Source organism: Lithobates pipiens, unplaced genomic scaffold (genome assembly GCF_037356315.1).
Source record: "Lithobates pipiens isolate NorthernLeopardFrog02 unplaced genomic scaffold, aLitPip1_a1.2 Scaffold_16, whole genome shotgun sequence".
NCBI classification, from domain to species: Eukaryota; Metazoa; Chordata; class Amphibia; order Anura; family Ranidae; genus Lithobates; species Lithobates pipiens.
This window is the reverse complement of record NW_027507748.1, coordinates 641563055-641579468: the sequence shown is the minus strand read 5'-3', so window position 1 is coordinate 641579468 and position 16414 is coordinate 641563055. Positions and strand designations below refer to the sequence as shown.

At 41.6% G+C, this 16414-nt stretch overlaps 1 protein-coding gene across 1 annotated transcript in view; it reads left to right on the top strand.

Annotated features, from left to right (window-relative positions):
• The window catches only part of SMARCD1 (SWI/SNF related BAF chromatin remodeling complex subunit D1), a gene marked incomplete in the record, with an annotated part of 39001 nt that overhangs the window by 18408 nt on the left and 4179 nt on the right, over positions 1-16414 (top strand). The window contains 5 exon segments of the mRNA XM_077484303.1: positions 3447-3563; positions 9110-9211; positions 10725-10886; positions 10972-11069; positions 11150-11285. Coding sequence (XP_077340429.1) covers positions 3447-3563; positions 9110-9211; positions 10725-10886; positions 10972-11069; positions 11150-11285 — 615 coding nt within the window.

Below are 16414 nucleotides of genomic sequence, written 5' to 3'. Positions count from 1 at the left end.
GATGCCATTAAAGTTTATGTACATGTCAAGGCAGGCGTCACACTATATTTTTCAAAAGTATTGTATCTTCTGAAGCATGAACAACATTAGCTTCGCATAGTAATACATGCGCAGCACAACTCATTCAGACATAGTATTTACATCTGAACATGAAACCTACAGTACTTTTTACAGCCATAACATCTGACCCAAGAATTTAAGTTCACAACTTGGATACATGAGCAGGGGAATGCAACTTAATCAATGAGAAGCCTATCCATGGCTAAGTCAAGTGGGCTCTGACCTGGGGTATCCAACCATGGGCCCCAAAGATTTTCTTATTTACTGGGGCATCCCCTTTACTTATTTATGTACTTCTCCAACCTGAGTTTCACCCATGCACTGCACATACTCCTTATGGGAGAGTCTGTGGATTTCCAATGCCGTAGTATAACTCTTCGAGCTTGAAAAGGGGCCCCTTGCCACCACTTTAGAAAGAACCGGTAAGTGGAAATCGTCTAATATGCCCAAAAACCAGGGTTTAGGGTCAAGTGGGATGGAAGTCTGAAACACGACATTCAGTGTGTTCATTAACTCTACCCAATTTAGATGCAATTTGGGACATCACAAAATTAAATGGATCAGGTCCCCATTGTCCCTGGAGCACCTACTTACACGTAGGGTTGTCTAGTATGCCCATTTTGCCTGGATGGGGTAAAATTAACTGTCAGTATGTATGTACAATTGCATAAGCTTTTGTGCCACGTTAAAGAGGAAGTAAACCCTGATGAGTTTACTTCCTCTTTGATTCCCTGCAAAGGTAAAGCAATTGTACATACATACTGACAGTTAATTTTACCCCATCCAGGCAAAATGGGCATACTAGACAACCCTACGACAACCCTACAAATATCTCCTAAACCGTGTGCTGAATATCAGCGCAGCACACCATTGGGTGCCCACCCAGGACCACCAGGGATGTGACATCGGTGGCCATGGGTGCCAATGTGTGCCCTCACATGCCAGTGCCTACAATCAGTGATGCCCATCTGTGCCGCCTATGAGTTAGAGCTGCACGATTCTGGCTAAAATTAAAATCACAAATTTTTTTTTCTGCTCCGAAGATAAAAAAATTATCGGAGTAAACATCTTTCACATTAAAACAAAAAAAAAATATTGGCTAACTTTACTGTTTCGTTTTTTTTCTTCATTGAAGTGTTTTTGTTTTTTTTTCTCGAAAAATTACATTTGAAAGACCGCTGGGCAAATACAGTGTGACATAAAATATTGCAGCAATTGCCATTTTATTCCCTGGGGTCTCTGCTAAAATATATATAATGTTTGAGGTTTCCAAGTAATTTTCTAGCAAAAAAATTTCTTAACTTAAAGAAGTGCCGGAAAAAGATTTAGACTTTAAGTGGTTAAACTTCTTGCATTTACACATTGTTAAAAACTTGGCAGACTGTCCGCATGTTTTTCTTTTGACAGCTGAGGGAGCAGATAAGTCTCTTCACTTCTTATATGAAAGAATTGACAAACTCGGCAATAGAGATAGTCAGGGGGGTTGAATTGAGATCGCGATTTTTTTTTAAAGATTAGTTGTGCAGCTCTACTATGAGTGTCCATCGGTGCCACCCTATCCGTGCTCATCAGTGAAGGAGAAAATTTTATTTATTTACAGAATTTTATAACAAAGAAACTTTTTTCAAAATTTTCTGCCTTTTTTTTAATTGGCAAAAATAAAAACTGCTGAGGTGATCAAATACCACCAAAAGAAAGCTCTATTTGTGGGAAGAAAATTATCAAAAATGTTTGAGTACAGAGTAGCATGACAGCGCATTTGTCATTTAACCACTTCAATGCTGGGCATTTTCACCCACTTCCTGCCCCGCCCAATTTTCAGCTTTCAGCACTGTCACACTTTAAATGACAATTGCACGGTCATGCGACTTTGTACCCAAATTCAATTTAGATTTTTTTGTTTTTAACCCACAAAAATAGAGCTCTCTTCTGGTGGTATTTGGTCACTTGTGCATTTATTTTTTGCGCTATGAACAAAAAAAGTGACCGTTTTGAAAAAAAACACACTATTTATTACTTTTTGCTATAATATCCCATTTGTTAAAAAAAAAAAACCTTTTTTTCCTCAGTTTAGGCTGATATATATTCTACATATTTTTGGTAAACAAAAATCCCAATAAGTGTATATTGTTTTGCACAAGTTATAGCGTCTGCAAAATAGGGGCTAGATTTATCATTGGTTTTTTTTTGTTTTGTTTTTACTACGAAAGGTGATCTGCGATTTTTATCGTAACTTTGACATTGCGGCGGACAGATCGGACACTTTTGACACTATTTTGGGACCATTCACATGTATAAAGCGATCAGTGCTATAAAAAATGCATTGACTACTGTATAAATGTGACTGGCAGGGAAGGGGTTAACACTAGGGGGCGCTGAAGGGTTTAAATGTGTGTTCTAGGGAGTGATTCTAACTGTGGGAGGAGGGGACTGATGAGGAGAGGAGACTGATGAGGGGACCGATCAGTGTTACTCTGTACAAGGAACATCCAATCAGTTCTCCTCTCCCGACAGGACATGGATCTGTGTGTACAAGGATCCATGTCCCGGCTCTGTTACCAGGCAATCGCGGGTGCCCGGCGGACATTGTGGCCGCCGGGACACGCACATCGGGTCCCCAGTGATGTGGCGAGTGCCTGCTCTCCACAATGCCGGGAAGCAGAGGACGTCATATGACACCCACCCGGAGGGAGAAACGGTTCCTGCCGTTGTCATTTTACAGTACGGAGATAGGGAACTCGTTAAACAGTGACAGCTCTGAAAATGTGGCTTGGGTAGGTAGGGGGGAAGTGCCCGGTATTGAAGTGGTTAAACAGGATAAAATCTGCTCACTAATGCTATTTTGTCAAATTCTGCTACCTGTTGTAAAGACACACTCTGGGGTTTTACTAAAGGCAAATCCACTTTGCACTGCAAGTGCACTTGGAAGTGCAGTCGCTGTAGATTCGAGGGGGACATGCAAGGAAAATAAAAAACGGCATTGTTGCTTGTATATGATTGGATGATGAAATCAGCAGAACTTCCCCTCATTTCAGATTTTCAGCGACTGCACTTCCAAGTACACTTGTAATGCAGAGTGGATTTGCCTTTTTAGTAAATCAACCTCTCCTGTTTTTTCATCCAGCCGGAAGCCTTTCCAGGTAATTGCTGGGCTAGTAGTGACACCTTTAGCTGCTCCTACTTTCTTCTGGCTTATGTGTCCATAAAGGACGACAATGGGTCTTGTATATACCTGCTGGGCTGCTAGGGACTGTCAACCTACGACAAAGAATTTGAATTGTGAAGTACATCAGCATTAGGACCAACACAGCTTTGGCACTTAATATACTGACTTTACATGAAAAGATATTATCGGTTTTCTGAACTGCACTTTTTTTGTTTTGCAGGCAACTTTATCCAAATATGATGTTTCCAAACAGAAGAGAAAATTCTCATCATTTTTTAAGTCTTTGGTCATTGAGTTAGACAAGGATCTGTATGGGCCCGATAATCATTTGGTGGAGGTAGGTCCGACGTAAAGCACATCTTTCTGGGGCTCCACTTTAGAATCCTACTTTGCGTCCTTTTTATTTGTGTTTATTTTATTTCATGTCCACACACCGCTATCTTTTTAGGCTCCATGCACACTGGACGTTAAAATAACGTTATAAAACGCCAGTAGATTTGCAGTGAGTCTTTCACGTTTTGTAAAGTTTTTGCAATACCGTTTTAGCGTTTTTCTGCTTTAGCGTTTTTTTTTATATATATTTTCAGTGGTTCAAAAACGATAAACGCCGGTGAGCAAAATTTTTGAGCGTTTAACGACATTTATGAGCGTTTGGCATTTTTTGTGGTAAAAAAAACTGACTTATGGATGGGATTTTATGGCATTCAGAAAACCCATAACTCCACTGCTGATAAACGTCCATGTGTGCATGGACACACAGGATAACATAGAGAGGAGTTTATGGGCTATTAAAACAACAAAAGCCAACTCCCAAAAACGGCTGTTTTTGAGCTTCAGTGTGTATGGTGCCTTAATGCCAATACATTATGCACAGGTCATTCCTTTTTTTGCCAGCGATCCATAGTTCATGTATTTAATCCATTTCTATCATAATGCATTTCAGTCATTTCTTGCATGCCTGTATGATTTTTAGCCACTAGAGGGCAGTGTTCCTTTTGATGTCAGTATGCATTTATCCCAGCAGGGTGGCCTGTAAGTTGGGTAAAAATATAGATAAACACAGCTGCAGAAGGGCATAAGGGTTCAGACAGGGCAGCACCTGTCTGCATCACATAAATCACTTGTATAAATGACTTGGTGATGAAATTGAAAGTAAAATAGTTTCATGATGACTCTGTTAAGATAATGGTGTTTTTTTTTAATGATCCACAAGGAACATGTGTGGCGTCAACCAAATGGCTGGATACAATGCTGGGTTTTATATTATAGGCTGCATCAGTGACCAGTCATTGTACAGGTATAAAAGTACTTCTCTCAAGATACCACAGGGCCCTTAAAGTATGGCGCTGTTATTCCAAAAAGGAATATACAGTCATAATGGTAGAAGAGAAAAATCCTTAATTACATATACACTACACTTCATACTTGACAAAGGATCAGATTCTCTTCTGAAACATTATTATACTTATGGAGTGATTTTCTGCCTTTAGAACATCCGCACTTAAAGTGTGTTTTCTTTCAACTAAAGGATATTTGTTACCATTGTTGAAAGAGCCTTATGTCAGCTGTGATGTTTGTGGATTGCCTTTTAAATGCCATTATTTTATATAAAGTCCTGGCATATAACCTGAAATGTACAGTGCCTTGAAAAAGTATTCATACCCCTTGAAATTTTCCATATTTTGTCATGTTACAAATGTAAATACATTTTATTGGAATTTTGTATGATAGACCAACACAAAGTGGCACATAATTGTGAAGTAAAATGATAAATGGTTTTAATTTTTTTTTTACAAATATGTGAAAAGTGTAGTGTGCATTTGTATTCAGCCCTCCTGAGTCAATACTTTGTAGAACCACCTTTCGCTGCAATTACAGCTTCAAGTCTTTTTGGGGATGTCTCTACCAGCTTTGCACATACTGGCTGTATGTTTAGGGTGGTTGTCCTGCTGCAAGGTGAACCTCCCCCAGTCTCAAGTCTTTTGCCGACTCTTAACAGGCTTTCTTCTAAGATTGCCCTGTATTTGTCTCCATCCAGTTTTTCTGTCCCTGCTGAAGAAAACCATCCCCCCAACACAATGCTGCCACCACCATGTTTCACAGGGGAGCACATGCATTCAATGGACAGATGAGGGGCAGGTGGGCCTGGAGGTAGCCCAATCCCCCTTTAAGGAACAAGAGCAAACTGGACACCAGCACATAGCACAGTGGCAGCAAAGGTGCCCAGTGTGTCCCTGGACCATATTTACACCAGTAACAAAAAACAAATGGCCCCTGACCTCACCTGTAACTGGCCTTCACAGCAAGGAGCATATGGAAGGGCAAACGCATAAAAGACAAAAATAGAACATTCCATAGCTCAACTCTCCAACCAGTCTACTGACCAACCGAATTAACCTATCCAACAGTTTGTGTTAAAAATGGGTTAAGTTAGCATGCGTTTGCAAACGCATGCATAAGCTTAAGGCTTCTTCATGGCACCCTGTTTATTGCTTGCAGTCCTAAATGCTACTGAATTTAGGAGAGTCTCCACAGTGGGAGCACATGCATTCAATGGATAGATGAGGGGCAGGTGACCCTGGAGGCAGCCCAATCCCCCTTAAAGGAACAGGAGCAAACTGGACACCTGACACGTAGCACATTGGCAGGGAAGGTGTCCAGTGTGTCCCCTCACCAATATTTACACCAGTAACAAATGGCCCCTGCCCCACCTAAAGCTGGCCTTCACAGCAAGGAGCATATGGAAGGGCAAACGCATAAGACACAAGTTTAGTTTTCGCACATTTGCAAATGCATGTGCAAGCTGCAATGCCTCTTCACGGCATCTTGTGTATGTTTGCAGTCCTAAGTGCTACTAAATTTTAGTGTCTCTGCATTGGGAGCACATGCATTCAATGGATCTCACCAGATCTCAATCCAATAGAGCACCTTTAGGATGTGCTGGAATGGGTTTACTTCTTTAACCACTTTCTGACCGGTGCACGCCGATGTACGTCAGCAGAATGGCACGGGCAGGCAAATTGGCGTACAGGTACGTCCATTTGTAATTGCCACCCTGCCATCGCGTGTTCTGCCTAGCGCCAATGACACTGATCTCTGCTCCCTGTGATTGGAGCAGCGATCAGTGTTCACTAACGCACAGCCCAGCCCCCCACAGTTAGTAACACGCCCCTAGGACACACTTAACCCCTACACTGCCACCCCTTGGTTAACCCCTTCACTACCAGTGTCATTTACACAGGAATCCGTGCATTTGTATAGCACTGATTGCTGTATAAATGACAATGGTCCCAAAAATGTGTAAAAAAATGTCCGATGTGTCCGCCATAATGTCAGTCACAATAAAAATCGCTGATCGCCGCCATTACTAGTAAAAAAAATTATTAATAAAAATGCCATAAAACTATCCCTTATTTTTGTAAACGCTATAAATTTTGCGCAAACCAATCGCTTACTGCGAGGTTTTTTTTTTACCAAAAATATGTAGAAGAATACGTATCGGCCTAAACTGAGGAAAAGTTTTATATATATATATATATATATATATATATATATATATATATATATATATATATATATATATATATATATAAAAAATTTTTGTTTTTTGGGAGATATTTATTATAGCAAAAAGTAAAAAAAGAATGCTTTTTTTTTTTTCACAATTGTCGCTCTATTTTTGCTTATAGCTCAAAAAATAAAAACCACAGGGGTGATCAAATACCACCAAAAGAAAGCTCTATGTGTGGGGAAAAAAAGGGACGTCAATTTTGTTTGGGAGCCATGTCGCACAACCACGCAATTGTCAGTTAAAGCGACGCAGTGCCGAATCGCAAAAAGTGGTCTGGTCATAAGCCAGCAAAATGGTCTGGTCTGAAAGTGGTTAAAGTGGTTGTACAGGCAGAAGGTTTTTTTATCTTAATACATTCTATGCATTAACATATAAAAAGCCTTCTGTGTGCAGCAGCCTCCCTAATACTTATGTGAGCCCCATCTCTATGCAGCGATGCCCACGAGTCCCTCAGCCGTCCGGGACCCTCCCTCTTGGTTGACTGGGACACAGCAGTGGTGCCATTGGGGGGGATAGAGGGGGTGTGGCCAAACTACAGCTCTTTGTCTGACTGCACACACAGAGCTGCAGCTGGGTTCAGGAGGAGGGGCCAGGAGCAGCGAAGAGGGACCCGAGAATGAGGATCCCCTCTGCCCCATGCAAGACCATTTCGCAGAGCAGGTAAGTATAACGTTTGTTTTTTTAAAACCAGACTTTACAATCTCTTTAAAGCGGAGCTCCGCCATTTTTTATTTTTATTTTTTTAGTCGGCAGCTATAAATACTGCAGCTGCTGAGTTTTAAAATAAGGACACTTACCTTGTCCAGGGCGCCCGCGATGTCGACACCCGAAGCCGATCTATCCCTCGGCTGTCGGGTTCTGCAACCGCCCGCCATCCTCGGTAAGGGAATCAGGAAGTAAAGCCTTGCGGCTTCACCTCCTGGTTCCCTACTGCGCATGCGCAACTTGCGCTGCACAAACCCACTGGTCCCTGCTGTTTTCTGGGACCCACGTGTATCCCAGAAGACAACCGGGGGGAGTGGCGTAAATACCCGCAGATGGCTGGGGTATCTATGGTCGGAAGTGGGAGCAAAATACCTGTATTAGACAGGTACCTGTATTAGACGGGTATCTGCTCCCCCCCTGAAAGGTGCTAAATGAGTAACCGGAAAAGCAGAAGTTCCATTTTTGGGTGGAACCCCGCTTTAAGTGTCCGGTACCTGTAAGTAAGAGCCAGGGAGGTCCATACCTTTTTCTATTAGGCCCCTTTCACACGGACGGATAGAATGGTGCTTTTAGCTGCGGATTTTCTAGTTTTCTACCGCAGCTAAAAGCACACAATGCTTTCCTATGGCCCCATTCACACACAGCATTTAGCTGCGATTTCATTACATGCGGTTCGGTGCAAATAGAAAAAATAGAATTTAATGCGTCCAGGTGCGATGTAGCGCAGCTTTATGCATATACCGCAGGTAATCGCAGTCTTTTGTGTCAACTGCGGATAGCAGCGTGAGAAGGGATTCAAGGGACCAAAAAAATAAATTAGAAAAAGGGTTGCTATGGGAATGACTATATTAGATAACTGCAGCTGAACGCAACTGCACAGAAACGCACATAAACGCAGGTAATTGCACTGTACAAATGCAGCTGATCTCTGTGCCTGGAGTCTTGAATTTCACAGAAAAAAAATAAACATGCTAAACTGCGGCAGAACAGCCGCCCGTGTGAAAGGGGCCTAATACTCATTCTGTCTGTTCTTGCCAGGTGTTTATTTTTATTTTTTTATATTTACCTTTTCCCACAAGTGCAGAAATACTCTTTGCCCTTGTAACGTCATTACAAAGGCTAAGGATCTCTTCAGAGCTCTGGAGCCTGGAGGAGAGATCCAATAGGGTGCCTTATGTAATTTCCTTTGGACGCAGGGTTATCTTCTGGACTGCCGTTCCCATCTGCCATGCGCCTGTGGACAGGCTCGTTGTAACACTAGGCAGTGTTGTGCATTAACTAGCAGTGAGTTAGTAACAGTGCTGAGAACTCTTCAACATGCATATCCATGCTGGCCTGTAGTCCTAGTGGCTGCACATGGTGACCATGCTGCAGTGATTTCACTCTAAGGTTGTAGTGTTGTCACCCCACTGGGGAAAGGGAAAGAGCCATTGAAAATGTTATTACAGTTTGTGCCTTCATGTCCAGTGCCAGTTGTAAGCCTGGCTTGTTTAGGTGTCAGAGATGGGAGTAAGGGAAATCTACTCAATGCAAGTCCCTGACAGGAATGGAAACCTGAATTTAGGATGAGATGTGATCATTTTCACTCATTCATTTTCTATTTGCAGTGGCACAGAACACCAACCACTCAGGAGACAGACGGGTTTCAGGTCAAACGTCCAGGAGATGTCAATGTACGCTGCACTGTGTTGCTGATGCTTGATTATCAGGTATATATGTAATCATAAACATTATTCACATTGTGTGGCTGATTTAAAAAAAAAATGTTTTATCCTTTCGCTGCCTTGTCCGCATGTCAACCACCAGGAGTGTGGATCTATCTGACAAGCCGGCTGCCAGATAAAATCGATCCAGCATCTGGGCAAGTACCGGATCATTTCCAAACACCTCTGGTAACGGGTCTTTAAAGAGAACCTGTCACCAAAACAATCCTCACTTGTCATTAAAGTAGAACTATAAGCAACCCTTTTTTTTTTTCACCTCATTTTGGCTAGTGCAAGGGAGGGTTTATAATCTCAGATTTTTTTTTTTTTTTCACCACCTGTATCCCATTGTGGAGATTTCTGTTCACTTCCAGTCCCATAGCCGAATAGGTCATCCCCAGGTCACCAAAACTAGTGTCCCCATTGGAAGATTTCATCTGTTACTTTTCTGGGAACAACTCAAAATTTGGGGTTTTCATTTACTTTCACTTTCAATGATCATGGTAAACGGGACAAAGAGAGAGGGCGAATCTCTTTAAAGTGGCTGTAAACCCTCTAGAATCCCTTTTTACTACAGGTAAGCCTATAAAGAGGCTTACATGTAGCTACCCAGGATAACTCCTAAACCTGAGCGGTTTAGAAGATATCCCCTGTATCACGTTCGTGCCCTCGCTTCAGATAGTGTGCTGTTACCTGTGGCTCCCGCGCGCATGCATCTCGGCTCTGGCCAATTACAGCGCCGGAGCCCGCAATACCCCCAGAAGTAACCCCAGGAGTGATGTTGCCGGCCGGAGCAGTGTACAGGGACCACATGAAAACGTTGATTTGCGATATACATTTTATATTGCCACGCACGCTGGAATGAGCGTAATAATTTTAGCACCAGAACTCCTGCGTAGCTCTAAACTCATGACCTGTAGGGGCTTTTAAAGTGCTGCCTATAGAAAATATAGTGTACTGAACTTTGTCACTATTTCACAGACGCGTACAATTTTAAGGTTCAACATGTTTAGTGTCTATTTACTTAGAGCAGCCTCATCTTTTAAATTTTACCAAAAATTATTAATTGTGTTTTGTGTGCCCTTAAATTAACTTTTTGTGTGTGTTTTTTTTTTTTATTTATTTTTTTGCGTTTCCAACACCTTGGCATGAATATTGTGTAAAATAAAAATTGGAATTGCCACTATTTTATTCTCTAGGGTGTCTGTTTCAGGGAAGTATGATATGTTGGGGGTTTTATACCATCTTCACGGCTAAAATGATTTTTTAAATGTGGGAAAAATGCAGAAACGGCTCTGGCAGCGAAAGGTTTAAAAGAGGACAGATGGAGAAATAGTGGCACTTTTGCCAGTCAAACAAGTTTTCACTTGTGTATTAATGGAGTTAGAAATCTGTGTTTTGTCGGTCTTCACTTGCGGTGTATTTTGTAACCTACCCATACAAGACAAATGTCTCGGTGCATTCCCATTATCTGGTATCCTATTAACATCAGACTCGTGTTAACATTTCCTTTTTCCAGCCACCTCAGTTTAAGCTTGATCCCCGGTTGGCTCGTCTTCTTGGAATCCACACACAGACTCGTCCAGTCATCATTCAAGCTCTATGGCAGTACATTAAAACTCACAAACTTCAGGACCCTCATGAGCGGGAGTTCATAATCTGTGACAAATACCTCCAGCAGGTAAATATGATTCCTACACACCATCTCCTACTGACTTGTCACAAGTCTGTGATTCTCTCTCTTACTCTATGGTTTGTCACCTTAGATTTTTGAATCTCAGAGGATGAAGTTTTCCGAGCTTCCTCAAAGACTACATGCCCTTCTCATGCCTCCAGAGCCAATCATAATTAATCATGTCATTAGGTAAAGAGATTTTTATAGTGTATGATCTTTTGTCTTGGTTTTGCCAGTGTTTGCTATATTTATAGATTTTGTATTGACAGTGTGGATCCTAACGACCAGAAGAAGACAGCGTGTTATGATATTGATGTTGAAGTGGATGACACCCTCAAGACTCAGATGAATTCTTTCCTGCTTTCTACTTCCAGTCAACAAGAGATTGCAGCTCTAGATAATAAGGTAAATGAAACGTGTCAGGTTATCAGAGACACCTGAATCTTATAAACTAGGTTAGGAGAAGTATGGGAATTTTTTTTATTGTGGGAGGGGGGATTATACTTGGTAGGATGCAGAATTGCTCCAATGCTACATCTGTGCCCTGTTGGCTCTAAAATTTAGAACTGAGCGATCAGACACAACCGATCGCATGCTTCTCAGCTCCCTGAGCAGAGAGCTGGTGTGACTGACAGTTCTCTGCCCACTCGCTAAAATGAATGATCACTTACTGGAAGTTTTAATAAGTGAGCAGCGTAGGTATAAGGAAGTTGGCACGTTTATTATAAGCATTTATGTAGCGCTTGCAGTATACTGTGCATTTACATCAGTCCCTGGTCTCAAGGAGCTTACATCTAAGGTTCCTAACTTGCATTCATACATGCATACTAAGGCCAATGTAGACAGGAGCAAACTAACCTATCAACATGTTGTGGAGTGTGGGAGGAAACTGAACTACTCAAAGGAAACAATGTAGGGATTGCATCCTAGTCAGTTTTCGAACCAAGGACTGCAAGACAGAAGTGCTAACCCCTAAGCCAGAGTTAAGTTGGCCATAGATGAATAGTTTACTCCATCCACACAAACAGGATGAAAGATATTCTGACAATGGCACCTGCTGCTGTCAGGATACTTTGATCAGCGATTTCAGCTGATTGGCTGCAGCAGCTGGGCGACAAAATGCTTCCAGCATGTCCATTCAATAGAAGTCGAATACCTTTGTTGAATAGTGACAGCCACATAGTGATTGAAATTTGGCCAGTCCCTTGTGAACCAGCCACATTTCGATCAGCATATGGCCAGCTTTAGCTTATATAGGGGCATATGGTAAGTTTGTATTCTTTATAAAGTGAAAGATATTTGGCTGAAACTTTGTTGTAGAGTCTGTCGTGTCTCGTATACATAATCATCACTAGGTGATTTTCTTTCATGAAGATAGGACACACATCCCATTACGTTTTCCAAAGAAATTTATCAGCCTAGAATAGTCAAGCTTAGTACACACTACTAGTTTTGGGGTTTTTTTTCCATACAACCCAGCGGGCTGAATGAAAAAAGTTACTGACCGCTCAGCCGCTTTACTAACACTCTGGTCAGCGCTCTCATCCATTGGCTGAGAACGATATTCAGGAGAAGGTCGGCATGCCCCTTTGACAGAAGCCTGCCAAAAAGTATGGCTTCTGTCAGACCGGCTGCAGTACACATGGGCCGAATGTCCGCCGGTTTCTGTTGAACCGACTGATGCTGCCTGAGGTTTGGCCCCTGTGTATGGGGCTTCTTTTCTCATTTTTTTTTTTTTATTATTTTTTTTTTTTTATTTCCTCATGCAGTAGCTCTAAATTTGCTTTTTGTCCTGTTTGACAGTCTTTCAGATAATCTTAAATAGGTTGTTTTTGTATATATTTTTATGTGCAGGATTATAACCTATTTTAAAACAAAAAGTTCCATTGTCTCGCAGCGTAAACATGAAATATTGAATGAGAGAGTAAGTGACGGCGCTAGACAATATGTTAATATAAATATCTAAAAATGAGTGAAGCTACCCCTTTTGGATAAACCACTCCAGTGAATAAATATGAGAAAGGTATGGCGCTAGCTCATATTAAACCTTCATGAATTAGTATTGTGACAGTTCAATATCACCCAGCAAAAATAGGATAATATATGCGACTAAAAAATAATACTTTAATTAAAAAAAAAGCCTGGGTAAGCATATGATAAATCTCATTCAACAATAGAGATGGAAAATGATTCCTTTCACTCAGAAATGAAAATCGAGCATCAACACGGGGGGAAGAGATGTAAACATAATCACGCATAGCTTCCTGAGGATGTGTGTAACACGAAATGCATAGATGGTTGATGCCTGAGTTCCATCAAAGTGAAAGGAATCATTTTCCATCTGTATTGCTGAATGAGATATATCATATACTTATCCAGGGCTTTTTTGATTTAACGTTCCTGTGAGTGTGCATTTTATATGCATAAGCTATGGTGGTGCACTCATTGAAGGTTTTTTGTTCTGAATCACGGTTATTGGACTTTTTTTTTTTTTTTTTTTTTTTTTTTGTTTGTTTTACTTTGAAGCCATATAGAATCTATTTGTGGACTGTTTTTTCCACAGATATATATTTGTACTTTTTATTCTATTTTTGCTGGGTGATATTGAATTGTCATACTAATTGATGAAGCTTTAACATGAAATATTGAATACATCTTTCATATTTATATTTCTATCCAACACACGGAGCACAGGGCTCTGCTTTTGTGGAGTAGAAAAATGTAATTTTACCTAAAACCATTCATTTGTAAATAGGATCAATGAGGTTCTCAAGCTCTGATGTGGACGCTATGAGGTAGAGGAAGCCTGTACTGAGAATATCCTCCACTCCCACTACTGAAGTCTCATCCTAATGCTGCGTTGTGGTCTGTAGTCAGTAATCATGATCCAAAAGCCACGTACACACGGGCGGACTGTATGGCCAACTTAGTCCGTCAGACTATCCGACGGACAGTCCGTCCTACTTTCGAATGAACGGACTTGACCACACACGGATGCACAAACAGTCCATCGAAAGCTTGCGCGATGACGTGTATAGCACGTACGACGGGACTAGAAATAGGAAGTCCAATACACAGCAATGCAACCTTTCGCCATGTAAATCCTTTCTGAGCATGCGCCATTCTTAGTCCGTCGAACTAGCCTACTCACGAGCGGATTGTCCGCTGAAACCAAAGTATGACGGACAGTATTACGGAAATTCCGAAATACTTAGTCCGCCAGACTACACGCTGAAAAAGTCCGCTGAAGCCCACACACGAGCGGACTGTCCGCTGAAATGTGTTTCGACGGACTAAGTTGGCCAGACAGTCCGCCCGTGTGTACACGGCTAAAGGCTTCAACGGTTTTTGGTCACTGACCCAGAACAAGTGTGCAGATCACCGTGCCTTCACTAGCTGTATGCTTGTTTTCCAGAAATAATGAGCTACTAAAAACCTTAACCACTTAAGGATAGAGCCTCGTTTTGAGATTTGGTGTTTACAAGTTTAAAATAATTTTTTTCTTTTTTTTTCTGCTAGAAAATTACTTGGAACCCCCAACCATTATATATAATTTTATTCAGATTCCCTAGAGAATAAAATGGCGGTCTTTGCAATAATTTGCTGTGCTATATTTGCGCAGCGGACTCACAAGCGCAATTTGGAAGAAATGCACTTTTTTGAATTAAGACAACAGTACAGTTAGCGCAATTTTTTTTATATTGCAAAATATGTTATGCTGAGTAAATTGATACCTAATATGTCATGCTTCAAAATTGTGCCAGCTCGTGGAATGGCGACAAACTTTGACCCTTAAAAATCTCCATAGGCAATGGGGTGCTTTAAATTATTTTTTTTATTTTTTACACTGTCTTATTAAAAAATTTTGGGTCACTTTTATTCCTATTTCAAGGAATGTACACATCCCGTGTAATGGAAAAAAAAAGCATGACGGGACCTCCTTAAATGTGAGATCTGGGGTCAAAAAGGCATCCGATCTCATATTTACACAAAAATGCAATATAAAAAAATGAAATGTCTTCTTTTTTTGCCCCCAAAAAATTCCTCTTTAAGAGCATTGGATGAAAGTGGTATTTGACGTTGCTTCTGACCTCCAATGCTATAGAGCAGAGTGGGGGCCAGCTTTCCATCACTTGGCATCCAGGCTGTGAGAGGAGCAGACACGATCGTCTCTACCGCTACTGTTGGCTCTGGTAAGCAGCTGAGACAACCGGAGCATGGGGTGTGGGGGGGATGGGCCTCTCCTGCCCACGATAAAAGTGATCTTGCGGCGAATATGCCGCTGAGACCACTTATCTGAAAGTCAACTATCCACGAAAGAAGAGGATTACCGGCTATTCGCTGCCATAACAACGGTATTCCTCTTCAAACAGCCGCTGTATGACGGCAAGCTGTCGGCAAGTGTTTAACGTGATTTTTAAAGTCTCGTTTAAAAAAAAAAGTAAATAAACATGTTATAATTCCTCTGTGCAGTTGGTCTTGTACAGAGCAGCCTGGATCCTCCTCTTCTCATGTCCCTCTTTGCTGATCCTGGCCCCTCCCTCCTGTCGAGTGCCCATGCAGCCAGAAGCTTCCTATGGGGGGAGCCAAGTCAGAGCTTCATGTATCCATTCAGACGTGGAGCCCGGCCCCACCCCCTCTCCCCTGATAGGCTGACTGACTTTGATTGTCAGCTGCAGGAGCCAGTGGTGCCGCTGCTGTGCGTCTGCCAATCAGGAGGTGTGTCCTGGACTGCACTGTTCAACAGGCGCTAAAGTTTGACCATGCTGCCCAGTGCACCCATCAATCTGTGGTATGGCTGTTGCTCATCTGGACCAGCAGAGAGCACTGTACTGGAAGGGCAGGAAATGCAATTTCTATTATATAAAAAGGTTTTTTTGAGGCATTTCCAATGGAAAATCAGTACAAAATCAGCACGCAGTGGTCCAGGACAATAAGAGTAGAGGCGTGAGAGTTCAGCTTAAGGATATATAATTAGTAGATATGAGGAAGCGCTGAACTTGCTGTCCTGCTCTCTCATGGAATATTTATTTACCATGGGCACCCTGGAGGCTTTATTAGTGTATGAAGCTGTTTTTTCAGCCTCGACTAATTGATTGTTTGGTAGAGGTTCTTAAAACACGTGTGTGCGTTCTTCTGAATATTATGCATTTTGTAAACAGCATTTTCCAGTCCCTCATTTCATGCTCTTTAGTATCCTGCTCCCATGTGGACTTTTATGTTAACTAACCAACATCTTACAGAGTTTGTCTGCTTTTTGTCTTCTGTGTTCAGAACAAATTTAAGCTCCCAGAAGCATAGTAGTGCTTTACGTTAACTCACAAGCCTGCCCTGCCCTTTTTTTTTTTACATCTGTGTAATGGAAATAAGTGATTGTTTGCAGTTGTAACATCAGCGGTGAGTTCAGTGATGATTTGCACTATTGGATAAGCTGCCTAGTGCTTCGGTGAAGTCAAACAGCTGTTGAGTTATCTGTTCAGTCTCTGGTTCCTTGGAGCTTTATGCAAATGGTCATCAATATGCAGTCTTGGTTC